The 27,073-nt window shown below is 39.2% G+C and overlaps 2 protein-coding genes across 2 annotated transcripts; both read left to right on the top strand.

Annotated features, from left to right (window-relative positions):
• Positions 1–8,153: 8,153 nt before the first annotated feature.
• On the top strand, positions 8,154–19,697 carry Snrpb2 (small nuclear ribonucleoprotein polypeptide B2). The gene is made up of 7 exons (XM_090351961.1): positions 8,154–8,173; positions 9,751–9,840; positions 10,265–10,437; positions 14,766–14,906; positions 16,149–16,199; positions 18,816–18,904; positions 19,327–19,697. Exons 2-7 carry the CDS (start codon positions 9,777–9,779, stop codon positions 19,484–19,486), a joined length of 678 nt encoding a protein of 225 aa, XP_090208087.1. The 5' UTR covers positions 8,154–8,173; positions 9,751–9,776; the 3' UTR covers positions 19,487–19,697.
• A 4,084-nt stretch (positions 19,698–23,781) lies between these two features.
• Positions 23,782–26,769, top strand: Otor (otoraplin). Its single transcript, XM_090352781.1, has 4 exons — positions 23,782–23,896; positions 24,248–24,387; positions 25,287–25,394; positions 26,679–26,769. The coding sequence occupies exons 1-4, from the start codon at positions 23,782–23,784 to the stop codon at positions 26,700–26,702; spliced, it is 387 nt and encodes a 128-aa protein (XP_090208907.1). The 3' UTR covers positions 26,703–26,769.
• The last annotated feature ends 304 nt before the right edge of the window (positions 26,770–27,073 follow it).

The raw sequence follows: 27,073 nt of genomic DNA, 5'->3' as shown, positions 1-27,073 counted from the left end.
GATGTTTCTGCTAGTGGATATTAGAGAAATTTACATTAGTTAAACTTGCCCACAGTCACCTTAAACAAAATGGAATGGGAAGTATGAGCTTCATTTCCATAATTGTTTTGGAATCCCCAGACAGAAATCATTTTCAGAGTTGATCTTCTAAAATATAATATGCAATTCAAACTAGAAGTTCCAGGACATTTTTTGTCCAACTATTCTCTGATAGGAATCTAACTTGTCTCTTGAGGTTAAATCTTGCCTGAAATGTTTTAGGTATGTCCTGATCTTTTGTTGAAAGATTATTCTTACCAATCTAAAATTAGAGTGTGAACATGAGATCTCTTTTCTTCAGAACCTATCTTTAGAGGTTTGTGAAAATATAACTACCAATTACCAGTTTTCATCTAAGCTTGGCCTTCATGTATTTTCTATTTGTGATGATTTGACTTCACAAATTTTATACTTTGTGATAATGTGAATTGCTCTTTTTCATTTTCAGTATGGTATTCAATAAATTACATGAGACATTCCATTCTTTATTATGTTGCCCAATTTAAGGTTAATGTAAATGATTTGAGCTAATTGTGTGAGGCTAAACTAAGCTTTGATATACTGCAGGATATATTTATTATGTGCATTTTGGCTTGCAATATTTACAATAGGCAATGGACTTATCTGGATATAACTTATATCATATGTAAGTGGGAAAACATTAGGAAAAGTGCCCAATAATTGTGAGACTAAATTTCTCAGTAAAAGTCACTCACTAGCCAAAGGAGGACATTCATAGGCGACCTATCAAAAAGGCTCAATAGCTATGAGCATATAATGATATAAAATGACACCAATCATATAAAATGAATACCAAGAAGTGGAAACAAATGTTTTTTTTGTTATTGTACTTCTTGTTTTTTTCTCCTTTGTTTCTGCTTTCTATTTCTGTGCCTTTTGTCTTATATATGGAAATGAATCTGTTTAGGGGAGGGTAAGGGGGAGCACAGAAATGGTGGGATAAGGGATGAACAAAAGCAGCCCTGACACTCATTAGATACTAAGTTGAAAATGAAGTCTACATGTGGGGGGTAGGAGGGAAAAATTAGGGAAGAGGTGACATTGTTTAAAAATAAATGTGCTTATTATGTGACTTATGTAACTGTAACCCCTCTGTGCAGCACCTTTACAATAATAATAAAAAAGTCACTCACTATTAGCTATTGGTTAATTTTTTCCTCTGAAAAGGTATTAACTGTTTCAAATATAAAACATCCAATATTCTCAAAAGCTGACTATATCTATGTATAAGACTCTGAACTTTCCAAGAATTATTTCTCAGAGGTAATTTCAATTAGTGTTTAAAGTCAGGATGGATCAGGATCTGCTGCATTAACAAATCAGCCTCTTAATCTCAGTTAATTATTTTTTGTTCTGTTACATCATCATGGGTTTCAACTGATGAGTGTAGGGAGGTAGGGAAGTAAAGGTGTCCAGTAATCGTAGTTCTTCTAGAATTTCTCAGAAGTTCCATCTGTTCCTGTTTCCAAAATTAAAAAGGCGGGAACCAGGGCAGCTAACAAACTGCACGTTGACTCTGCCGCTGACTTCTCCCTCACCACCAGTGTTCTAGTTCACTGGTCTGCTGCCACTGCACACCTCATGTTTTCACACGTCATTACCAAAAAAGCAACAGAACAGTACTGGCTTTCAAAGGGTATGGAGTAGTGAGCCCCCGCCCCGGAACCTGGGAAAAGGCAAGAATCAAAGTATGTCAGGCTCTACAGACCACTCCAAGTTAGAAAGTGATGGGTCTCAGAAACAAGTACCTCGCTTTTAACAAGACTTGTTAAAAGAGAACAAAAATGTTCCCAAAGGTCCAATAGTGGACAGTTACAGTATAGGAAACAGATCCCTAGTGCCTCTTCGGAAAAGAAGAGATGCTATGGTTTGGATGAGGGTTGTCCCCTCCAAAACTCATGTGGGTACTTGGTTTCTGCTGTACCTCTTGAGGGGCGATTGGGCCATGAGGGCTCAGTGCACTCATGGATTAATGCATGGGTAGGTGATCACCGGAATGCCTTTGTTAAAGAAGTGAATTCTCCAAAACACTTTCCCTGTCTCACTTGGTGTTATCCTTGGATACGTTTCAACGCAGTAAGCAAGACCCTACCAGATGCTGATTAGATGTGGGTGTCATGTTTTTAGACCTTTTAGTCTCCTCAAGAGTCCACCGAATTAACTTCTATTTACTCTGTTCTGTTCTATTTTTCCTTCCTTCCTTCTTTTTCCTCCTTTTACTTTCTCTCATTTCTTCCTTCCTTCCTTCCTTCCTTCCTTCCTTCCTTCCTTCCTTCCTTCCTTCCTTCCTCAATACTGTGATTTGGACTCGGGGCCTTGAACTTGCTAAGAAGGTGGTCTACTACTTGAATCATGCCTTCAGGCCTTTATGTGCTTATTTTTTTCAATAGGGTCTTACACTTTTCCCCCAAGCAGGCTTGTAGTATGGTCCTTCTATCTATGACCTCCTTCAGAGCTTTAGGACAGGCGCTTGCCACAATGCTTACTTTTTAAAATTCACTGAGATGGGTCTTGAAAAACTTTTGCCTTGATCCTGCAGATCTCAGCCTCCCGCATGGCTAGAATTACAGGCATAGGCCACCAATTCTAGCTTTGTTTTATATTCTTCCTCAAGTGCCTAATGTTAAGTGTTTTGTCATAGCAAGACAACGCCATTCTGTATCTGATAATATTTGATATCTCTATGACTCTAGAATACCAAGGAAAGCAATGATAATTTCCACTAACATTCTCAGAGAGGAAATATTTACATTGTTGGCACCCAAAATGCAGAGTAGTACTAACAACATTACCTGGGAACTTGCTATCCATACAGCTTTTCAAAACCTATCGCAGATAATTAGCCTGAAAAGCACTGGATGTGGGTATCTGTTATATGTCCATGCAGCTGTAATGTGTCATGTTTTCATGTTTGTAATTACACTATGGGGGCCCAACAGTTGTGTGTGTGTGTGTGTGTGTGCGCGTGCGTGTGTGTGTGTGTGTGTATTTTAATTAGGTTTTCAAATAGTCCTAGAGCTTAAGAATAAAATCAAGTACAGTGGTGAATTGTTGGGGCCTGTTGGCCATCTCTGGGGCCTGTTCACCATTCCTGCTCAGCAGCCATTAAAGGGCTTTGGCCAGGCATTCCTCGCATACCTCTCTTGAGGTTTTTCCATGTAGTGACTCAACTGAACCCTCCAGCGCATGGCCTCAGCCCAAGTGCACTTTCCTGCACCGGTCCTGCCAAGTACCTGAAAGTTTGCCCTGACTCTTTGTGATAGCACCTTGGCCTTTTTTTCTATTGGTTCCTTTTGCCTTTACTACTCCTCTTTCCCCCACAGTGTATAACTAAGTGCCCAATGCAATAAAGAGAGATCTGCTGCGCTTTCATGGCTGACACAGCTCCTGGCTCAATGTTGTTTTCTCCCCTGTTAGGGGGAGGGCTGGGTTATCGATACTTGCCATCTCGCTGGGCTCCATGGGACTTCAGGCTGGCCCTGGGTGTCCCTCTCATACTGGTGTTGCTGGAGAGCAACAGTGAATAAGAGAAGTAAAACCTGCTGTGCTTAAGAATTTTATCTGCATAATATTTTACTTGTTAGGAAGGTCTCCTGGGGCTGAAATCTTGTATTTCTAGTCTCCAGGGGAATGACAGTTGTGTGATATTACTTCATTTGGTTTTCAGGAAGGTCAGATAATATATTATACTGAATATGAACAGGTGTATACAATACTCTAGAGTACAGTGCTCAAAATTCCCCCTCAGAAGTGTTGGGTCTATTATCACATCCTCAAAGGAAAATCCTTCTTCTGAAACTATGGAATGCCTGCATTATCCTAGCCTGTCTCTGATTCTACCCATTCTAGAGATGGTGTATTCTTTTGGTGGACATGAAATCATTCTATTTTTATTTATTTTTTTAACCAGGTCCTGCCTCAGGTTTATTGGTAGAAATGACACAGGCCACCGGCCTACCCTGAAGATGGCAGCCAGGGAACCACAGCAGTCCTCCCATCCTCACACTGGCAGGCAGAGGTCTGCATTGAGGGGCCTTCACAGGACCCTGGGCACCTTTCAGTGTTAGAGTCTGGGTACTTTTGCATGCTGGAGCCTGGACACCCTTAGGGGCTGCAGCCTGGGCCTGAGCTGGAGTGGCAGCTGGAGCCTGGGTCTTGGCTTGCTCCTTAACCTTGGCCTTTGCCTTAGCCAGGGCCTTGGCCTTGGGCTGGTAAGCCTGTGACCCTTGGCAGTGTAGACACAGATGCGCTTCCCGAACTTGGGGTGGGCAATGTAGGCGAGTCGCTGGAGCTTATGTGTGGCCTGCGCGTTCATTCCTCACTACTTTGGGCTTCACCAGGGTCTTGACCACCTCGGTCCCTGCGCCCATGGCCTTGGCATTGCTGTCCTTTATCTTCTTAAAGCCCTTCTTGTTGTGCTTCTCAGCAAAACTCAAGTTCCTCAGGAACATGAAGTCTACCCCCATCAGAGACTCCTGTCTTTGTGATCTGGGTTTCTCGATGCTATTTCTGTGCCATTTCTGGTACTGGTTGTGCCTTACGTGGTTCTTGGACTTGGCCATGTCTGAAGGGCCACTCTGTAGGAGGCGATGTGCCGGGAACTGTAAGATGAAGAGCTCTGTTATCATTAACACAGCAGTATATACATCAGAGGTGATAGTCATTTCTCTTGTTCTTCTTCTTCTCTGTCTCTTAAAAAAAAAAGAATGTGTCCATGAAGAATAATGTAGTAAAAGAGAAGAGAAATGAAAGGAAATTAATTGCGCAAAACTATTTCCTCCTTGAATAGAGGGAGGAGTTTTGTTTGTTTTGTTTTTAGCTAACATAATTCCAACCAGATGGGAAAATGTAAGCCTGATTTGGTGCTTCAATGATAATGCCTAGAATTGTTTACTACTTGTTGTGAAAATAATTTTACTCTACATAAATTTCTTAATGTGACCACCACCTAGGGAGAAGAAGAAGATATAAAAAAATTGCCATACATTTTGTGGCTCTATTTAACAAACATGACAAAATATATCCACCATGGCTTTATGAGGTATTTTCCTTTAAGCGTGTTCTCTTCTCAGCACAACTGTAGCAAGTTACTGAAAAAATATAATGAGAAACATAAAACATGTATAGATAGGATAGGAAAATATATGTGCATTCAGAATCTCTAAGAGACAACTAAGTTATCATCCTTGTAATTTAGGCAGCATGAAACAGTTTTATTCCCAACTGCTTGTAGTAATTTTTCTACTGGCCCTGAAATAAGCAAATTTTATAATCAGTAAGTACATGAAGCTTAGATACAGGGGTTTTAGTGCTGCCTCTGGGTTTAGTTTAATAAAAAACCTATTTCACAGGAAAGTAAATCATGTCACCTAACTAAAATATAAGGCTGCACTGAGCAGAATTCCAGATAAACACATTCACTCTTCTATTATTTTTTAACATGAGTTTTTGCTAATTTCCAATTTGACCAGTGAGAAGATAATGGTTCTAGAGGACTTGGTTATGAAGAAATGGTACTTAATCAGAGTTTGAAGGCTACAATGTAGCTAAAAGTATATAGTTTTCTGTTCAAGATATAAAAGGCTTTTCATAAGGCAAGAAAATTCTTCCCTATCCTCTTCATTCTCTACCAGCACTGATTTCAATTAACAGTTTCTCAAAATTATACAGGAAACCATTGAGGGCTAATTCAGCAAGGCCCATAGTGACTGCCCAAGGACAAGAAAATACATGGGCTCTTTTTAGAAGAATCTGGAAAAGAATGTGCAGTCTGTTGCTACTGAGCTGTCATTACATGATTGCCTTCTCATAATGTAATGTGAAGTAGCTATAATACAGTTAATGAAACATGTCTATCTTTTGGCTTCTTCAGTTCCTCTGGACTTTTCTTCCCAGGTGGAGTGTCATTGCAGGATTATTATCTTATCCTCATTTAATAGTTATGGGCTCTTGGCCAGATCCATTTATATAAGCCAGTCAGATTGCAGCTTATTCCCAGAAAGATATTTTAGCCTTTCTCATTCTCATCAAACAAAATTAATTAACTTCTCAGTTATACACACTAATGGATAAGGTAGATTATCCTTTGTTATGTAGAACTCATTTTATGTTCTCTTTTAATTTAAGGGTACATTCATGATTCTTCAACTGAGACAGTTGATTTACATTTCTCTCATTTTTAAATGCTTAACAAAATAATGTTTTTCTGTGATAAAAATTATTTCCTATAGTATGTGCTCCTTTTCATTCTCCTTCTTCTTCTTTTCCTTCTGAGGACCAAACTCAGAACCTTGCATTTGCCAGGCATGTGCTCTTCTGGGCTAAACCTCCAGGTCATATTTGCTTTCCATGATGTTTCATTCATTTGTTCAATGCATATTTATCAAATATCTCTCAGTTGTCTAATAAAAGAGGGTGCATCTGTTGATAAAGCAGATAAACCAGACAAAAAGTTCTTCCCTTAGGGAGTATAATTTCCCAGTAACAGTTTTAAATAATCTTATTTTATTTTTTTGCTGGTCCTGGGGCTTGAACTCAGGGCCTGCATTCTGTCCCTGAGCCTCTTTGTGCTCAAGGCTAGTATTCTACCACACAGTGTCACTTCCAGCATTTTCTGAGTAGTATATTGTAGGTAAGAGTCTCACAAACTTTCCTACCTGGGCTGGCTTGGAATCATGATCTTCAGATCTCAGGCTCCTGAGTAGCTAGGATTACAGGCATGAGCCATTGGCACCTGGCTTGGGTTACCTTTTAATACAAAAACCCATTTGGTCCCTATACCATCCCATTCATATATCCAAGTTATAGCTCATCTTTAGAATAACATTTATGAACCATTTATTTTTGTGTCTGATAGTATATGAATTCCTTTGCAGTTAACTTATTTAATTCTCACAACAACTAGGAGGAGGTACTATTATGATGCCTCTTTTTAAAGATGAGGAAAGCAAAGGTCAGAGACATTAACTAAGGGAACAATATATGATTAGATTCTTTTGCTTTTTAAAAACCATTTCCAAAGGGTCAGGACTGTGGCCTAGTGGTTGAGTGCTTGGCTAGCATGCACAAAGCCCTGGGTTTGATTCCTCAGTAACAGAAAGAAAAAAAAAAGCCAGAAGCTCAAGCACAATGCCCAGGCCCTGAGTTCAAAGTCCCAGGACTGGCCAAAAACAAAAACAAACAAACAAACAATAACAACACATTTCCTATTCTAGATAATACTTTACACCCATGTGTTGAATGGCTGAATGAATGAATGCACACATTTTGTTTTGCAATCCCCACTCATTTGACATAAGCACTAACTCTGTACATTACTCTAGAACAATCTAGGTATTTTGAGGGGAGGGAGCGGGAAGAAAGGATGGGAATTAATCATATTTTTCTTAGGCAGACCATCAGGGTGTTGGGTGCTCCTGTTGCATTCCTCTGTTCTAGAGTTACAAATTGGACTGCCTCTACTGTCCAATCAGTAGAGTTCTGCAGGAGAGAGACCTTTGCAAGGGAGCTGCAGATGCTTGCAGGTAAGGACACTGGTTGTCCCAAAGATGATGTTAGCAGGAGAGGCAAAAAGTGCCTATAAAGTACTATACGATTTGGAAAAGCCGAAGGCACCGTTTTGTGGAGTGATCTCTTTTTTTGAGGGAGTGGCTTTGAACTCAGGCCTTTTTGTACAGGCTGGGTACGTGCAGTTGTTACTTAAGCCACACTTCCAGGACATGAGCTAAACTTTCTAAAGTCCTGGCAAGGAAAATAGTTTCTCTCCTGTTTTCCTCAAAACATGTCCCCAGCATCTTAGTCTGAACCTACACAATTCCCCCCTATCCTTTCCCCAAGAGCCAGACGCTCCAGGTGTGCGCACGCGCAGAGACGGTTCTGACCTGGGGCTGCTGTCGGCCTCGAGGCATCGATTGACTCGGTGCTCGTCTCATCGATTTGCGGGCGATTGATTGAGGAGACTGGAACGCTCTTCCGGTGCCGGGCTCCACTTCCGGGCCTTTTTCCGTCTAGGGGAAGACGCGGGTTTCTGGTGGCGCGGAGCCGGAGGTTTTTCCTGATTTCGAATTACCTTTTTCTCCCCGGGAACGCCCGAGCAGACGAGTCGCCAAGGCAGGTCGGGTCGCATCTGGCCCCGGGTTCACGGCGGGATGGGTTGGGGACTGAGCCGGGCTGGAAGCCTCAGGGCCCTGCTAGGCCTCTGATTTAGGGTTCCGTCCTCCCACCCCCAGTCACCCCGTGGGTGGTCGTGCGGTTTCGAGTGTCTTGTAGCCCTAGGGGATGTAGCGGGGAGGGGACGCTCATTTTTAAATGAGCCGATCATCGCGATGGCCTCCCACAGAGGTCCTGCAGGAGACTCAGCTCTGGCCGCCCCCGGCTTCAAGTTTGACCTCTGTCAACTTTCCCGCCAGCCCCGCTTCTCTATTTGGGAAAGCCCTCGTTTATTACTCGTACCAGAGCCGGCACGGCCAGGCTCTCTTCATGGCAGGGCTCTTGAGGAGACAGAGCCTGTGCTGCACGGATCTGCAGCTAAGACCTGCGCACATGTGACCTGTCAAGACACACACATGAGACAGGCCTACGAAACAGCGCCGCAAGTACGCGTGAAGAGTGCGGGAGAAAGAGAGCAGAGCTGAATTCCAAGGCCGGGTGGCCATGCGTTCCTGGGCTTCTTGACTTGGCAATAACCATCAACGGGCAGTCACTGTGGGCGTTTACTGATGGTACAGGACCGCCCGATGTTTGTCTCGTTTTGTCTTAGGAGTTCTCCTGGGTAGGCGTTCTCACTGTCTTCGTTTCATACATCTGCCCTGAGAGATGGAGGATCTTGCCTTTCGTGTAACAGTGTACCATCTAGCCAGCCCCCGGTGGTTTCAATTAAGATCTGACCGGTGCTAGAGTCTTGAGTTCAACCTGATAACAAATTAAAGCAGAGACGCAGAAGTGCTTTGTTAGTGAACCCGTGAAGTATGTGGCCAACTCCATTAATGTTCTAGTGTAACGATTTTTAATGGATGTATATTTGCCAGATTCTTTTGCATTTGTCATCCTTTCTACATTTTGAGGAGTTTCATTGAAAAGAAAAGTTATTTCCTTGGATAGATGCAAAGACAGTATTCAGTTGCCATAGTGGAAAGTAAGACAAAAAAGTATTATGTCAAATGATGTCACTGAAAAAAAAAATCTGGCTATGTACTGGTATTCTACCAAGTTTTTTGTTTGTTTGTTTGTTTGTTTTTGTGAGTCATGGGGCTTGAACTTGGCCTGGGCCTGGGCGCTGTCCCTAAGCTCTTCAGCTCAAGGCTACCACCCTACCCTTGAGCCAAGCCCCACTTCCCATTTTCTAGAGGTTAATTGGAGATAAGAGTCTCAGGTCCTTTTGTGCCCCTTGGCTTTGAACTTGATCCTCAGATCTCAGCCCACTGAGTAGCTAGGATTATAGGCTGAGCCACCACACCCATCTGTCCGGCTTCTACCAAACTTTGGACTAAAAATTATTATCCTTTTGTCTTGAAAGGAAGAATGGTAAGTGCTGGGGAGGATCTACAGGCACTGCCAATTGACAGTTTCTGACAGTTGAGATGAAAAGATATTTGAAAAATTAATAACTTTTTGTCTTTTTATACCTTTGTTTTTAATCCTATCTATTCATAACAGTTTTCTGGAGTTTTTTTTGTTTGTTTGTTTCTTTAGGCCATTGGAAGAATTTGACCCAAACCATGGATATCAGACCAAATCATACAATTTATATCAACAATATGAATGACAAAATTAAAAAAGAAGGTACCTGCTTCTCCATTACTGTCTTTAAGAATTATACTGCCGCCACCAACTTCTCATCTATTCTTTACTACCTGAAATAAAGATTTATCACATTGCTTACAGGGACTTTTAAATCTTTTTAAAAGTAAGAATAAGTAAAGGCTGTGATTGTTTTTATTCATAATAGTTTTTAATTTTTAATGTTTTTATTAAAACTGTGTAGTGAAAGTGTGTGTGTGTGTATGTGTGTACGTGTACACACATGTGAGTTAGTACTGAGTCCAGCATTCTTGCTCAAGGCTGCAGAGCTGGCCCTCTGTCACTTGAGGCACACCTCTAGCCCAAAACTGTATAAATGAATGTTGGAGGGCATTCAATGCTGTTTCTTTTCTGAAGAATTTTGTTATTGTTTGATTCATAACTTACCTTTCTTTTATTTGAACAGAATTGAAGAGATCCTTGTATGCCCTGTTTTCTCAGTTTGGGCATGTAGTAGATATTGTGGCTCTAAAGACCATGAAGATGAGAGGGCAAGCCTTTGTTATATTTAAGGAACTAGGCTCATCCACGAATGCTTTGAGACAATTACAAGGATTTCCATTTTATGGCAAACCAATGGTAAGCCAATCATATTTTCATTTCAGACCTTATTAGTGGTGCAGTTTATTTATAATACAGACTTACAGCCATGGCTGTTGCTTTCTGCTTTAAATTGTTTTGTCAGAGGAAGTTTGATTTGATTGTGTGTGTGTGTGTATAAATTAGTAGTACACTGGGAAAAACCAAAATAGTTTGAGAATATAACATTTGGAAAAAAAAATGGCAGTATAGTCAAGGTTCTTCTCTTAAAAACACCAGAAACTAGTAACAAGGTAGCAGACATAAAGAAACTTGTTTGTAAACTTGTAAAATGACACACAAAATATCACAGGTGAAAAAGGAAATCCAGACCAGAGTTTCAAGAATCTGTGATGTAATCTTAATGAAGTGGTGGCCTGCAGAAAAGTCCGACTTAACATTTACAGGTTTTGTAATCACGTGTATAGAAATTAAGAAGTTGTCTATGAAGAGTCTTAAACTTTGGAGTGAGGAAGATTTACATTTAGCTGCTGGCTGAAGATTCGATTAGAGGAGACACAGATGGAAGGTCTGAGTCAGGAGTGGCAGAGGATAAAATAAAGGTGGAGACAGTGTGGGGCAACGGTCCTCCATGTATTAGTGAGCACACTGTATCCTGTGTATAATTCCAAACTGCTTTTTTCCTTGGGACTGAAATGTTATTTGAAGGGATCTTAGAGAGACAGCCAAGATCTGTGGCTTAGAAGACCTAGATCTTCATTCTAATTTTGCTTTTAACAGGCTCTGTGCCTGTGGTGGGTTTTACCATTTCTGAAATACAAGCAAGTTGGATATTATTTGGTCAAATTCAGGCATCAGTAAATATTCTAATGGACTAGATAAGAAATATTTTAGAGCTGGGCGCCAGTGGCTCATTCCTTGTAATCCTAGCTTCTCAGGAGGCTGAGATCTAAGGATCGCAGTTCAAAGCCAGCCTGGTCATGAAAGTCCATGAGACTCTTATCTCCATTTAACCACCAGAAAACCAGGAAGTGGTGCTGTAGCTCAAGTGGTAGAGTGCTAACCTTGAACTGAAGAGCTCAGAAACAGAGCCGAGTTCAAGCCCCATAACTGGAAAAAATAAAAATGAAAAATATTTTAGGCTTTGTGGCTCACATCTTCAATCCCAGCTACTCCCAAGGTGTAGAGGTCAGGAAGATTAAAGTATATTGCCAGTTCAGGCAAAAAAGTTCAAGAGACCTCATTTCAACCAGTAAGGCATACATAATACTAAATGCCTGTCATCCTTGTTATTAAGGAGGCTGTAGGTAGGATCACAGTTTAGGCCCAGGCCAAAAAAAAAAAAAAAAAAACAACCCTACTATCATATATACTTTCTGCTGTTTGTTCTTTGTGATGGCTTAAATAACCCGTTAAGATCATATTTTAAAAATTCTTACCAAGCACCAATGGCTTACATTTATAATTCTAGCTTTTTAGGAGCTAGATTACAGTTCACACCCAGCCCATAAAGAAAAGTCCATAAGACTTTCTTTAAAATAACCAGCAAAGAACAGGACCGAAAGCATGGCTCGAGTGGTATAGTACCAGCTGAATAAACAGGTTGTGTGAACATGAGGCTCTAAATTCAAGTCCCAAAAAAGAAAATGAAATTTTAACTCACAGGTTGTACAAAAACAGACCAGGAGGTACAATCACTGGTCTAAGCCCTTCATTTAATTAATGAAGAAAGAAACACAAATAGGTTGTTAGGTTGGTTAGCTTAATATAACAAGGTGTATAACAAAATTTGAAAACTAATCTTGTAACACCTGGTATCATGGGGTTTCTTTTTGATACGTCAGAACTTAGTGTCAGTTGGTAAAGATTATAGGCATTCTAGCCAGGAAATTTCTGTTATAACTACTCAGTCAACTCTGCCTTTGTAAGAGGAAAAACAGCATAGTGGCTTACAAATGAGTAAGTGTGGCTGTGTTCCAGCAATAACTGATTTGTCACAATATGTAGTGTTGACCAAACTATACTATTTCTAAGTTTCAGTACATTGTTTCCTGACACCAGCCAATATTTCTTAGCACGAAGAAAAGCATAATTGAGATTTCAGTTGTCAGGAACATGAGACTAGTCCTTGTACACTTGAGTTGACATTTTTGCATGTGCTTATTACTTAGACACAAAGTGGAGATTGTTTGCTGTGTTTGGCACTAGCCTCATCTGGCCAAATAATTACTTATAAATCAGTGGTAAAATTCAGTTGCTCTTAGTCTATATTGAAGGTATTTTGAAGGCCTTTTCTTTAGTAAGGACAGCCAAATCTCCAGCATCTTGGAAGAGGACAGATGAAATTCTTTGAGCTGTCTTGCGTCTATTTAAGTGCTTTTAGTTGATCATCTGATGTGATTACAGCCTACCAGATCAGCAGTGAATGAAATTTGCTCTGATTTGTAACTTAGAACCAAATTATTTTTGATGATTCATGAAGATGTATTTATTAAATGCCCAAAGTACCTTAGTAAATAGACCCATCTTTTTAAAGGCTTCTGTCATGAAACTTTGAGAAATGTAATGCTTACCTTTTGGTGAATTTGTTGTGCAAGAGCTTTTATATTTTCTGGTATTTAGTCTAGACTACTGTTTCACAACAGTGGCACTTCTGACAGTTTGAACTGAATAAATCTTTGTTGTTGGGGTACTTTCCTGTTCAGGGTGTTGAGTAGCATTCCTGGCCTCTACTAGCTAGATGTTAGCAAGCATGACAAGCAATGTCTGTAGGCAATGCCATCTCTCCCCTGGCAGGAAAAGTAGCTTCTGGTTGGAAACCACTAATCTGGACCAGTCAGCCTAAAGCTATTCAGGTCAGATATTTTCCCAGCTTACTGACATAAGGGTAAACAAATGAGGTCACTAAGGTCCGTTCAGGTCAGAGACAAGACTGAACACCCAAAGGAGTGGAAGAGACTCCTTAAGACGGAGTCACCATTTAGTCTGACTGTTTGGTTTAGCTCATGCCAGGAAGACTGGCAGGGCTGCTCGCTGGGATACATACTCTTAGAGCTGCTGTAGCTAGCAGCCCCCACCTGGAGTTCTGAAGTGCTCTGCTAGGCCTGCTTTCCTCTTCCTCTTTTTTTTTTTTTTCTCTCCAATATGTTTGTTTCTAGTTAAAGTAAAGGAAAAGAAAGGGTTGTTGTTTTTTTGTTGTTGTTGTTTTTTTAACAAATTACTTGCTTTCTAATCCACATTACTTTGATGCTTGACCAAGGTCAAGTTCTTGCCATAACAAGCAATTTTAAATGGTAATTTAAAAGGCTGTTGTGTTTTGATGTGATCAGAGAGATAGTCACTTTCAGCTCTAAAAGAAGTACTTTGTTGAAATGGGAGTCTGCATACCTTAACAATGGCTTAATTCATTGGCAGAAACATTGGACAGTTGATCAGTGCTGAATCTGGCAATGTGAGGATGTCTCAGGTCAGGGCCACACTCCCCAGAGTTGGGCTCTGCTCAGAGAACCATCATGCCATTTTACTGGGGCAAAGTGCAGAACCACTGGAAATGTAGCTCAGTGGTAGACTACTTACTTTACTTAGCACATGCAAGGCCCTCTTCAGCACTTAAAAAAAAGAAAAAAGAAAGGAGAGCTTCTAATTTTTTTCTATGAAATGTTTGTGAGAACAGTAGAATTAGACTGTGGGAAAAGGTGCATTTTTAAATGCACATAAATAGCATTAAAAAAAAAAAAAGGTACAAAACCTTAGGCTTTTCCTAGAACTGCTGTGTCAGAATCTTCACTTAAAAGCTCTCTGGAAAGTTGAATTGCACACTTAGTTGATGAAATAACAAGTTAGACTGTTTTTGAGGGCCTCGCTGTTCTTACAGATGCCTGCCATTTCTGCTGGCTCTGGCAGTGGCAGGGATGCCGTCTTTTTTTTCCCTCTCAAAGCATTTTAACATTTGAGTTATTAAATCTAAAAAAAAAGATAGATTGAGATAAGGTCATTCCCAGCGCTAGTATTTAGCCATTACCATATCACATGCCACTGCTGTTTGACCCATGGTGACTGCTGAGAGTCACTTGTATGAGGTAAGGAGGTTTTCAACGCAGTTTTCCCTGTTATACAATGGAGGGAAGCAGTGGTAAAGACATTTCAGTGGTTTCTTCCATATGAAGATGTATGGTTTTTCTTTTAATAAACACAGTTGAATGTACTTACCTTAGTTGTGAATTTGTCACTTTGTGTACTAAGTGGCTTCACATCCTTAGGGATGTGTTTAAAATTAGCTTGTAGAGTGAATTTGCATAATAGAATTTGAAACTGGTGTAAGCACCTTCAGCTTAATGAAGTAACATGTTTTCAATTAATTAAAACAGCGAATCCAATATGCTAAAACAGATTCTGATATAATATCTAAAATGCGTGGTACTTTTGCTGACAAGGAAAAGAAAAAGGAAAAAAAGAAAGCTAAAACTGTGGAGCAGGCTGCAACAACTACCAACAAAAAGCCTGGACAGGTAAGATGTGTAAAGTTCTTGTTTTGTTGTGTTTTTTTATTGGTTGGTATTAAAAGTTGATGGATGTGCCTGTGTTACACATAGGGATGAGATGATCTTTGAAGGTTGTTTAGTGTACATTACGTGTGGGGTTTTGTTTTGTTTTGCCAGTCCTGGGGCTCCTGAGGGGTTTTTTGCTTGTTTTTGTTTTTATTGGTCCTGGTACTTGAACTCTGGGCCTGGGTGTTGTCCCTGAGCTCTTCAGCTCAAGGCTCTACCACATTGAGCCACAGCACCACATCCAGTTTTCTGATAATTAATTGGAGATAAGAGTCTCACAGAGACTTTTCTGCCCAGGCTGGCTTTGAACCACAATCCTCAGTTCTCAACTTCCTGAATAGCTAGGATTTCAGGCATGAGCCACCGGTGCCCAGCTTACTCTAGTTTTTTTGCTTAAGGCTAATGCTCTACTATTTGAGCCACAGTACCACTTTAGGCTTTTTCTAAGTAGTTTTTTGGAGATGAGAACTTTCCTGCCTAGGCTGCCTTTGAATCCCGACCCTCAGATCGCAGCCTCCTGATTAGCTAAGATGAGCCACTGGCACCTGGCTATGATGTGTGTTTAAAAGGTGAAATTTTAAGAAGCTAAAAAATTCTGGTGTTTATATTTCACCAATACATTAAATAAAAACTTTACATATGGAGGTTTACATATGGAGGTATGCATGATGTTTAATTCAATCCTTTTCCAATTTATCAAAGTACGTTCATCCCTATTTGGCTTATTTCTCAAGTTCTGCCTATAAGTAGTACTGTAGCTACTAACTTTAATGTTGAACAATCTGTTCAAAGCCTCTTTATGAACAGTTCATTAATGTAAAAATCTAACTGAAAATGTACAACATAAAGTGGCATCGTTCACAAATGCTGTTTCTGGATTGAAAAATGGTTAGTAATCTTTCCGAGTATACTGCTTATAAGCAATTGTGTTGAAAAAGTAAGATTGGTCCTTATTTTTCTTGTATGGATTTTTTCCAGTTTAAAGTTCAAAGTATAAGGAATAATCTTTAGAGTTTAGGGATTGGCTACTTAGAAAGCTAAGTACATACATAAATGTTTGAGCCAATTAAGGTATACATTCTTTAAAATTAAATGGAATAAATTATATTTTAAAATTGATGTTTTGTTTATATAGTAGTTATAATATCTATTGCTATTTGTGAGGAACTGGAAATTGTAATTTTTGCTATTTCTTTTGTTTAGGGAACACTAAATTCGGCGAATCCCCAAGGAAATTCTGCAACAAATCCTCAGGTAATATTTTTTCTTTGTAGTACATACATTAAGATAAAATTATGGACTGGAGCATGGCTCAAGTAATAAAGTGCCTCTTTAGCAAGTTTGAGGCCATGAGTTCAGACCCCAGTACCACCATGCACAAACAGACTCACAAAAGACACTGAACTATGCTAGCCATGACTCACCCCTCTGATCCTATTTGAGAGGCAAAAATGGGAAGGATTAGAGTTCAGGACCTGATTGACTAAAAGTTAAGAAGACCCTTTCTCAGCCAATAAGCTCTGAGGGAGGTAGAAGTAGGGTGATGATGGTCCCATCCAACCTGGGTAAAAAATACTCTAAAACAAAGCAAAAGGGCTGTGAGCACTGCTGACATGTCCAAGTCCCTGCCTAGCAAGTACAAGTCTCTAAATTCAGTCTCCAATACAAAACAATCATAACATTTATAAAAACAATATAAATTTTATGTCTTCAAAAGCAAAATGATTCTATCCACTAGATACAATATGTTGTTTTAAGTCACTTTAATGTAAGAAAACTCAGGTCATTTAAATTTCTTTAAAAGGAAAGAAACAAAAAACTTTTTTGGGTCAGTCCTGGGGCTTGAACTATGGGCCTGGGTGCTGTCCCTGAGCTCTTCAGCTCACAGATAACGCCCTACCACTTGAGCCACAGTGCCACTTCCGATTTTCTGGTGGCTAATTGTAGTCTCATGGACTTTTATGTCTGGGCTGGCTTTGAATCCTCAGATCTCGGCCTCCTGAGTAGTTAGGATTATAGGCCTAAGCCACTGGTGCCCAGCCTAACTTTGCCTTTAGTCTTTGTTTCCTATAATGAATCAGCAACAAAATCAAAATGACAAATTGGAAACTGAAAGGTCCTAGGAAGCATTTTTGTTCTCTTTGCAATGTATAGCTCAAGCTTCCATTAATTGTCTCAGACACACTAGTGAAGAGCTCTGTCCAATGTAGGTGCCTCAAGAACTGTCTTAGCTTTTCGTAGGCTTCATTAGGGCAGCACTATCTTATAGTTAGCCAACTTGGACTGCCTGGGCACAAATGGATTTCAGCCTTGTTTATTTAAGCCTCCTATGTAAATGATTTAGAAAATTCTTAGCAAATCTCAGTAAATGTCTCCAATTACATACTAATGGCTGTCCCCATGATGCTAGCCTGGCATGATCCTGTATCCAAAGAATATTTTTCCTTTGGTTTTCAGTTATTTGTATTTTCTTTTGAGTATCTCCTTTCATTTGATATAACTTAGCATTTCTGGTCCAGTTCAGATATGCCAGCACTTCAGTCTCTAAGCTTTGAGGTATTCACTAATTGTGAGCAACTTTCTTTCCTTCAAACTGGCTTGAACACCAAGATTCTAATATGTAAGACCTGCCTGTGGTCTCAGAGGAGATTATCAGTAGATAATAATGGATTGATAATAGTAGATTGATGTCTGACACTATGCTTGTTGTTCAATAAACACTTTGGTATTTACTTGCAAAAGTAAATTAGAAATCCCTAGGTAGCAGATCCCAGTGGTGGTCATTCTAATTAAAGTTTCTTTTTTTCATATATTTTTTTATTATAATTAATAGAAGGGTTACATTATATTTGCCAGATAGAAGGTGCATTAATTCACATACATTGATACCCTTTCCTATGTCTTGGTCCACATTTCCCTTCTCCCCCGCCCCCACCCCTCATCTTGTTTTCCCCCCTTCCCTATCCAATTTCAAATAACCAAATACAAATATATCCAATATATCAGATAACAAAGTGAGATACTGTAACAATATGAGATAACCAAGGGACAGCAAAAGAGATGAGAGATAACATAGTACATTAAGGACAATAATCACTCATTATATGGCTTTTGTTTCTATATCCTAGAGGTCCTTTCATTTAGCGTCATACTATATGGCCTTATATATGTAGGTTTTGCTCTATTGCAAATCTCTGCTAGGAGAGCCCATAGTTTCTACTGATTATGACAAATGAGGGAAACCATTGAGCCTAAGTTCCTTTGAGTCTGGCTTACTTCACTTAATATGCTTTTTTCTAAGTCTTTCCATTTCCTAACAAATGGGGCGATGTCATTCTTTCTGGCAGCAGCATAGAATTCCATGGTGTACAAATACCACATCTTGTTGATCCACTCATCAACTGAGGGACATCTGGGTTGGTTCCATATTAACAGTGATAGTAAACTATAATGCAGAAGAATAGAGTACCTGCGTTCTAGGGAATACAGTAATCTTCCACGCGAGGAAGGTTTGATATTGCTTCTTCTCCAGTGTCGTTTATCTACTCCATGTGACAAAATCCTCAAATTATGACTGACCTCCATATGCTTAAACTGTAAATGTTATTTTAATTAAATACTTAGGACCTTTAATAAGATTGCAGTCTTCCAGCTTTGGATGTCTTGACTTGAATGTCTGCTTTTCTTAGTGGCTTTTAGGTTTGTATTTATTTCTCCAAAGGCATTATTTTCAGCTTTAGTGTTAGATGGTAAGAATCTACTGGTCTGTATAAACTTAGTGCTCTCTGAAGTTTAGGTTTTAAATAAGAACCAAATTCTTTAAAATGTTCTTTATGCTTATAAGCTAACTTGACTTTTATTTTTAAATAGGTCCCTGATTACCCTCCAAACTATATTTTATTCCTTAATAACTTACCGGAAGAGACCAATGAGATGATGCTGTCCATGCTGTTCAACCAGTAAGTGTTTTCACAAGCAAGTCTGCCCTCTGAGCCTCCTGGAAGGACAAATGGCACATGCAAGGGCCGTGTCCATTTGCCATCTCCACAGCAATAGTTCCCACCCCTTCATTGATTTAGTCCCGTTGGTATTAATCATAGATTGAAGCCACACTGCAGATTTTGCAAATAAAAAACTAAATTTCCTTTGTTTGAATTACTAGTTCTACTAGATAAGTAAAACAGGAAATGACAGTTGGATGGCATGATCAAGATAGAATTTGGCATTTCATAGTATTAAGTATATTTACCTCCTACATCCTACTCAGGATTCTTATGAGATATGACTACTATTCCTAGACCAATATTGTGAAGTTACTTAACAGACCTAAACAGAAAACAGACATTTATGCATTTGTTTGTGAATTCCCTTTGTTCCCTAGGTTCCCTGGTTTCAAGGAAGTCCGTCTGGTACCTGGGAGGCATGACATTGCTTTTGTTGAATTTGAAAATGATGGGCAGGCTGGAGCCGCCAGGGATGCTTTGCAAGGTTTTAAGATCACACCGTCCCACGCTATGAAGATCACCTATGCCAAGAAATAACATATGGGGTAGTCATCCTTAAAGGACTTGGCACTATTTATAGTGTTCGTTTTGATAACATTTGGTCAGGTCATTTAATGTTGGCGTGGAAAAGAACTGAAAGTGAAATTGTTGTGATCATTTTTTAAATCATCTAGTTTTTCTTTAGCTTCAGTTAACTGTGAAATATCAAGCCCTTACTTTTGTACAATAAACTTTTATTTGTATTCTACACATTTAGTGCCTTGTTTATTGTCCCCTGCTCCTATCAAATACTTATTCTAGAATACTTTGGTCTTAAGATACAAAAAATTAGAATATATTTTTCTATTATTTGGGAGAAGTAATGCTATCGTACCATTGATCCGTTTTAACAGAAAGCTCAAGAGAATTAGATCATGTCAACAGTAGTGAACATCTGTGTAGTTGTAGTTAAAATCCTAGACATTAAAAAAAAAAAAAAAAGTGAGGTGAGTAGCATGTAATTTGGTATTTGTAATCTCCAAAGCAAAGAGCAGTGTTTTGCTGATGGTAAGGATTTCCTGAAATTTAACATTCAGTATTGAACACAGGTCATTTGGGATTAATTGTGCTTACTTATCAAAGGGGGTATAATGGTTACATTTGCTCAGATAGTATTTTTCAAAGGCTGTAAAAGAGGCTCGCATATTCATTTTAGGACTTTGAATATTTTCTGCTCAGATATCTCACAAAGACCTTATAAAGACTGAAACCTGTCTAAATTTTTACTGTATTTGATTTGCCATAGAGCAATACCTCTCAAACCTCAGTGTGCCCATGAGCCATTTAAATATCTTGCGAAGGTGTAAGTACAAATTTCAAATTTCTAGAATGATATTAGAATATATCTATAAAGTGGTACCAAAGATAAAATGTGGTGCACTGCATCATTGAGCCATTTTCACAAAAGCTCAAGAGACTTCTCTGGCCGCAGGTGGCAAGACCTTGGAGTCTTTGCACCTGTGTAATTTACATAGTTATAAAGGTATTACGCAGTTGTTCAGTGAGTATGTATTATGTGCCAACTCGTTCTGGGTATTGTGAGCAAGATAGACAAGGTCCTTACCTTGTAGAACTTCAATATAGTAAGAGACAAACCACCAAGTACACAATCTCGGTATGCCAGGTAGTTATTGTACTTTAAGACAGGGATGCAGGTATTGGGCTGGAAGATGAGGGTATGGAATGGCTGTCAAGTTTGGTCTGCTGAGGGACAGATGCTTCTGTTCGGCCCAGACTCTTCCAACCTGAAAGACAGCCTCAGTCCTGCCTGGACTAGCTCCAATGTGTTAAAAGTGGATAGGATACCCTTCCCTGGCTCCATCGCCTGCAACGGCTTCTCAGTGGGAGGCCACTTTGATCTGCTGAAACTAAGACTCTTGTGGGACATCTTTCTGTAATATATAGATGGGTATATCTTACCTTCCCAGACCTGGGAGAGGCTGGGTATGTTACACTAATAAAACCGGTGTAGGCCATAAGGGCCTCCGGTGTAAACTTTGGTTAAAGTAACTTGGTTAACCTGGCCCAATACATTATCAGTCCTGGGGTTTGAACTCAGGGCCTGCACTGTCCTTGAGCTTTCTCAAGGCTAGCACTCTACTACTTCAGCCATAGTAACAGTTCTGGTTTTTCTGTGTATGTGGTACCAAGGAACGAAACCCAGGACTTTTTGCATGCTAGGTGATCACTCTGCCACTAGGCCACATTCCAGTCCCCCCACTGCATTCTTGCAAGTTTGATTTCCTATTGGAAAGCAAAGCAAACTTTTACCAAGTATTCCCTAATCCCAGCCCTGCCTCTGCCCAGTACAGATGTCAGAATAGCCAGAGCCTTTTCAGATTGTGTCTAGAAAGCCTGGCATCTATTCACCTCCACAGGGTCAATAGAAGCTTAATATTCTCACCTTAAAGTTAGGATGTTTTCAGTATACCTGTATTTGCCATTTTATTGCAGGGGGTGTGGCTTGTATTTATCATTTTATTGCTGGTAATTTGTACACAATGTAGCAATCTGAGTTTATTCAGTCTCCATTTATAAAATGTTTTTAAACAGCAATCATCTTAACTCCATGTTGAGGGCTGGCTTGGGACAGTAACAATCTGTGAAACAGCTGCCCAATTTGGATTAAGATTTAATCAATGCTTTAGTTTTCTCAGGACCCTAGATGAAGGGAAGGAAAAATGTACCAACATTCTGCTTTCCAAAACAACTTCAAATTCCGTGTTCCTTGGCATGCAGAAAGAAATAGAGGATTTAAATTCCCAATTCTAATTTGTTGTAGTGAATGGAAAGGATTATGGTCCTTTAGATAGAGTGGTTAGAAAAGGGTACTTTACCCTTTGTGCACCCTCATCCAAATCAGAGCCAAGTCCTTCCCCCAGACAATCATATACAATTATACATGTATCTACACACATCTATGCTCAAGTATGTTTGGCTTTACCAATTTATCCTTTGGAAAGCTATTTTTCCCAAAATTGTTTAGTGAGTTGAATCCTTGTTCTTTATTTTGTGAGGTGACTATATTTGGGAATGGAATACAAAGTACTCTCTGAAACCATATGATCAAGTTGAAGAGGGCTTCCTGACAGAAATCTGTTCAAGAAGTGGGAGAATCCCCAGATCAGAGAGAAGAGAAGCCAGACCCAAACAGCCTGTAAAGAATCGCAATGTCTTGTCTATTTCTCCTAATAGAAAATAAATCCTTGGGGCCAAAGCCTTGGTGAAGTTGCTGTTATGTCTCTAGTGCCCAGAATAAAGCCTAGTAGATGGCTGGTACATATTTGTTGAGTGGATGAAGTTCTTCAACTTTAATAACCCAGAGCAGGGTCCCTCTTTCTATGGAAAAGAAACAGGAAAGTCCAGGTCACATAAACCTTTAGCCAGTGAGCACTGTGAGATTAACCATTAAATTTTGGAGGAAGTTGCTTGATATCTCTTTGATCTTAAATACCCTTCAAAGGCTTATGTGTGAAAGGCTGGACCCCCAGATAATGCTAACAGCGTAGATGGTTTGAGAAGTGGGGTCCATGGAGAGTTCCATAGGTCATTGGAGACATGCCTCTAAAGGGAACTGTGGGATTGTTTTTGATATCTCCCCTTGCTTTCTGGTCACGAGTGGATGTCTTTACCACCACAGACTTCTGCTATCATGTATTTTCTCATCGCAGCCTCAAAGCAACAACATCGATGATCATGGACTAAAACCTCCAAAAGTAGAAGAGCCAGAATAACTTTTTTTTCTTTATAAATAGATGATCTCAAGTATTTGTCATAGTGATAAACGACGGCTTACACAGAGATAAGGAAAAGATTGTCCCCTGGCTTACACAGAGATAAGGAAAGGATTGTCCCCTTTTCCCAATTCAACTATCTTCCTATTGGTAAGTTCTGGATGCACCAGTAACTTGCCTATTATAATCTGTCAGTGGTCTAGGACAAATAAGAGCTCTATGAATACTGGAAAAAGGAGTTATAAACATAATTCTTCACTTACCTTTTATGTAAGTCCAGATTTTGGAGAGCAGTACTGGAGTTTGAACTCAGGGTTTACCATTTGGCATATTACTCTATCACTTTAAGCCATGCCTCAAGCCCTCTTTGCTTTAAATATTTTTCAGGTGAAGTCTTGTGGGTTTGTTTGTTTTGTTTTGTTTCCTTGAGTCTGGCTGGACTATGATCCTCCTACATATACCTCCCATGTAGCTGAGATGACATGTGCCCCCAAACCAGCTTTTTTGCTGAGATGGAGTCTCACTTTTTCCGGAGAATGGCTTGAGTCTATGATCCTTCCAATCTCTGCCCCACGAGTAACTTGAATTTCAAACATGAGCCACCTTACCCAGCCCAAGAGTCTAGATATTTTTTTTACTAATTGGATTTGCTCAAATTAAAAATTAATTATGCTAAAGATATTATATATTTTCAGCAGATTTCAAGGGCATATCTTTGCTCAGAAACTTAAAAGAATATGAGGTTAAACTGAAAAGAAAAAAAAAAGAATGGTTTGAAATTATCATAGTCTACTCAACTATATCCTGCTGGTATATACTGCAAACCACAGCTAACAATGGTGTATCTTGTGCATTCAAAGAATATGTAGAGTATCTCTTTGGAAAATCAGATGCTACAGAAGTTTCTAGAGTCTAGGACCCCATTATGAAAGCCAAAGAGGGTGGTGATCCTTTCCTATTGGCCAGGGGTATTTATCCAGCGATCTGGGTTTCACATAAAAGACAGAACTGAAGTCAGCCTCAGTTTCAGAGTGCTAGTCAAAGCAGCCCAAGAGAAAGATGGCAAGGATGTTGACGCTTTTGCTCTTAGGGCTTGTGGCTCTATGTGCTGGAAATGGAGTATTTATGGATAGACTTGCTTCCAGGAAGCTGTGTGCAGATGAGGAGTGTGTCTGTAAGAATCTTTTTATGCTTTTCATTGTGTCTCTATTATGCAATTGAAAATATATTCACTCAGCCCAAAACCAAATTATACTGAGAGGCAAGTCTGCTTTGATATGCATGTTCTCAGTGTTCAGTGTTTAGTCTTCTGTTCTGTGTAGTTGGTGTCTGATGACAGCGAATTCACTTGGCTAAGATTTTGTTACAGCTTTAATATTTTGGCTTGCTTATTCTTCTCAAGTCGAATCTGATCTGCACACTGGGAACTATTAGTCACTCAGATTTCCTCATTTTCTTATATATTGTTGCTTTTTTTTTTTTACTATGTTGTAATTTCCAATTTTTTTTTCTTTTCTTCTTCTAGATACTATTTCTCTGGCTCAAGCTCAAGAAGATTACAATGCCCCAGACTGTAGATTCATTAATGTTAAAAAAGGGCAACAGATCTATGTTTACTCAAAGCTGGTAAAAGAAAATGAAGCTGGAGAATTTTGGGCTGGCAGTGTAAGATAAGATTATGTTAAAAATTATTCCCATCCTAACTTGTATTGCTCTCATTTTCCCATTACCTGTCTTCATCCCATCTTCATGCCAAAAAACTAGCTAAGAAGCACAACGGAATGAGTATGAGTGTAAATGCAAAAACTCCAGGCTGCATTTGCTCCTATTGCATTTAAAAAAAAAAATGAGCTGATTTTGTAACAAACGCAAAGTTAGGTTCCTTTGATGTTTGGGCGAGAAGACCATCATACACATTGGGGTTTGCGTGTCCCATAGTGTTTGAATCTCATTCAAGATCATCTGAGAGGATTTGCCAAGTGAAAGGCATGTGTGTTGGCAGTCAGTGTTTCCGTGCTTTTTTTCTTCTTCTTCTTCTTTCTTTCATGAGTTAAAACATACCTAGCAGGCCTAGGGAGGGATGAGACAGGGATGATTTATTGCATTTGTCTGCCATTCCCCCCAAATAGGTTCTAAAGTAATGAAGAATTAAATTGAAATGCATTCAAGTATCTGTTCATTTGAACTGGCACAAACAGAAACATGCATTCTGTAAAATAACTATTTTTTTTACTTGACTTAATTTTTCTGCGGATTCTAAAGAGCTTTCAGGCAAGTCATAACACTGCAGAAAACTCAATAATGGTAAAGTAGTGAGATAAATCAGGCCATGAAAACACACACACACACACACACACACACACACACACACACACACACATGCACACATACACACCTCCGAGTTAATTTAACTGCTATAAGAATTTCATTTCTGGCTAAGTCCACTAGATCACAGACACTAAAGAAAGATCTGGGGATTGGGCACTTCTCATTATTAGCAAAGAATTTTTCCAGAAGACCTTTATGTCAGTTTGTCCCTGACTTCTATTCCTTCGGGTATGTAGGTTTATGGAGACCACCAGGATGAGATGGGAATTGTGGGTTATTTTCCTAGCAGCTTGGTCAAGGAGCAGCGTGTATACCAGAAAGCCACCAAGGAAGTTCCCACCACGGTAAGCATCTCAGAGGTGATGGTAGAGATCACAAATATTGGAGTAATATAGACTGGGGTGCACTTAAAAGTGAAGCATGCATTGTGCACTTAAAAGTGAAGCTTTTTCAACTGAAATAAGCTGTAAAACTTTTTAAAAGACAAATCTAAAGACAGTCATAATAGCTATGATTCTAAAAGTAAGTTCCCAATTTGTACTAATTTCCAAGATGGGTGTTGTTTCTCCATATGCTGATTTTCTTCCAGTTGAATCTGTTTTTTAGTGGTTCAGCTGTTGTTTTTGTTGCTGTTGTTGCTGCTGCTGCTGCTGTTGTATTCTTTAGTTTTATTTGGTATAGCTGACCAACAGAAATTGTATATGTTGAAGGTGTACAACTTGACATATAATATGTATTATAAACATCATTACATTTATGTTGCAATATTTGTGATATGTATTATATATATATTTATGGGTATATATGTTTACTTGTATGTAATTTAGCACTGTGGAAAGATCATTACATTAATCTGGTTAGCATCTATTACCTCATGTAGTTACCTCTGTGCACGTGTATATTTATTGTATATGTGTGTGTCTGAAGCACTGACGTTCTACCCTCTGAGAAAATTTCCTATTTACAATACAATGCTCTTTTGCTTTAGGCCTAATTCATCCTGGAAGGGGTCTATATCATAGAGAATGCACTTATTTAGAAAAGGCATACTTGAGAAAAAAATTAGCACCTTTTTTATATAAGATCAAACATTCTAGAAAAATCTTTGCCTTTGTGTGTGTGTGTGTGTGTGTGTGTGTGTGTGTGTGTGTGTGTGTGAGAGAGAGAGAGAGAGAGAGAGAGAGAGAGAGAGAGAGAGAGAGAGAGAGAGAGAGAGGGAGACGAAATAAGATTTTACTCTTCCCTGTGCCCTAGGGTCCTGTAAATTCATAGAAAAATAAAAGATCATTTTGAGATGCTTTGCAAGGTAGCTGTTTTGAAGCAATTCTCCCAAAGCTAATTACTGTGCTTCAAACATTGTCCAACTTACACTGGTACAACTCAATCATCATTTCTTGTTAGCACTAAACTTGATCTATCAAATAACTGTAAATTAAAAGCTTGAGGGCCTTCACTTTGAGTTGTTTTTGACTCAATCTGATAATTATTTTAGTCTTTGTGATTCAACTTTTACTTCTTTTTTAAACTCCAAATTTCACTTTGATTACATATGATTTTAAATAAAGAACCTACATCTATTTTCTGGCCCAGCCTTCCCATTTCAATCACTTTTGCTTTTGCTTTTCTAGGATATTGACTTTTTCTGTGAGTAAGAAATCTGTGAAAACTGCAGATAAAGGGAACCCCCCCCCCCAAAAAAAGAAGAAGAAGAATGAAGAAAAGTAACCACCCAAATGTATATCTCTTTTTTTTTTAACTTTTGTCAACTTTTGCTGGTTAGAGCCAGCAGGGGAAAGATTTTTAGCTTAGTCTTGTCTACCGCTGGCCTGATCTTTCCAGAAGCCAAACGGGGTGAGGTCTGACTTAAATGCATGCATTGATAACCAAAGAATTTTTATATACATGAGGATGTATATTTATAGTTACTTCTAAATTGTAATTCTTCCCAGCTCTTTGATGCCTTTTATATAAACGTGATAAGTCACAGTAGACTCATAGTTATTATGGCTATGTCTTACAATTT

Source organism: Megascapheus bottae, chromosome 18 (assembly GCF_031878675.1).
Source record: "Megascapheus bottae isolate mThoBot1 chromosome 18, mThoBot2.hap1, whole genome shotgun sequence".
Classification (NCBI taxonomy): Eukaryota; Metazoa; Chordata; class Mammalia; order Rodentia; family Geomyidae; genus Megascapheus; species Megascapheus bottae.
This window is presented reverse-complemented; position numbering and strand designations above follow the sequence as displayed.

Excerpts from the sequence above, each read along its gene's own strand:
- Snrpb2 (XM_090351961.1), top strand. The coding sequence starts at position 9,777 with ATGGATATCAGACCAAATCATACAATTTATATCAACAATATGAATGAC. Across the intron at positions 9,841-10,264 it reads TGACAAAATTAAAAAAGAAG|AATTGAAGAGATCCTTGTAT; the intron begins GTACCTGCTTCT and ends TTATTTGAACAG. Across the intron at positions 18,905-19,326 it reads CTGTCCATGCTGTTCAACCA|GTTCCCTGGTTTCAAGGAAG; the intron begins GTAAGTGTTTTC and ends TTTGTTCCCTAG.
- Otor (XM_090352781.1), top strand. The coding sequence starts at position 23,782 with ATGGCAAGGATGTTGACGCTTTTGCTCTTAGGGCTTGTGGCTCTATGT. Across the intron at positions 23,897-24,247 it reads TGCAGATGAGGAGTGTGTCT|ATACTATTTCTCTGGCTCAA; the intron begins GTAAGAATCTTT and ends TTCTTCTTCTAG. Across the intron at positions 24,388-25,286 it reads GAGAATTTTGGGCTGGCAGT|GTTTATGGAGACCACCAGGA; the intron begins GTAAGATAAGAT and ends TCGGGTATGTAG.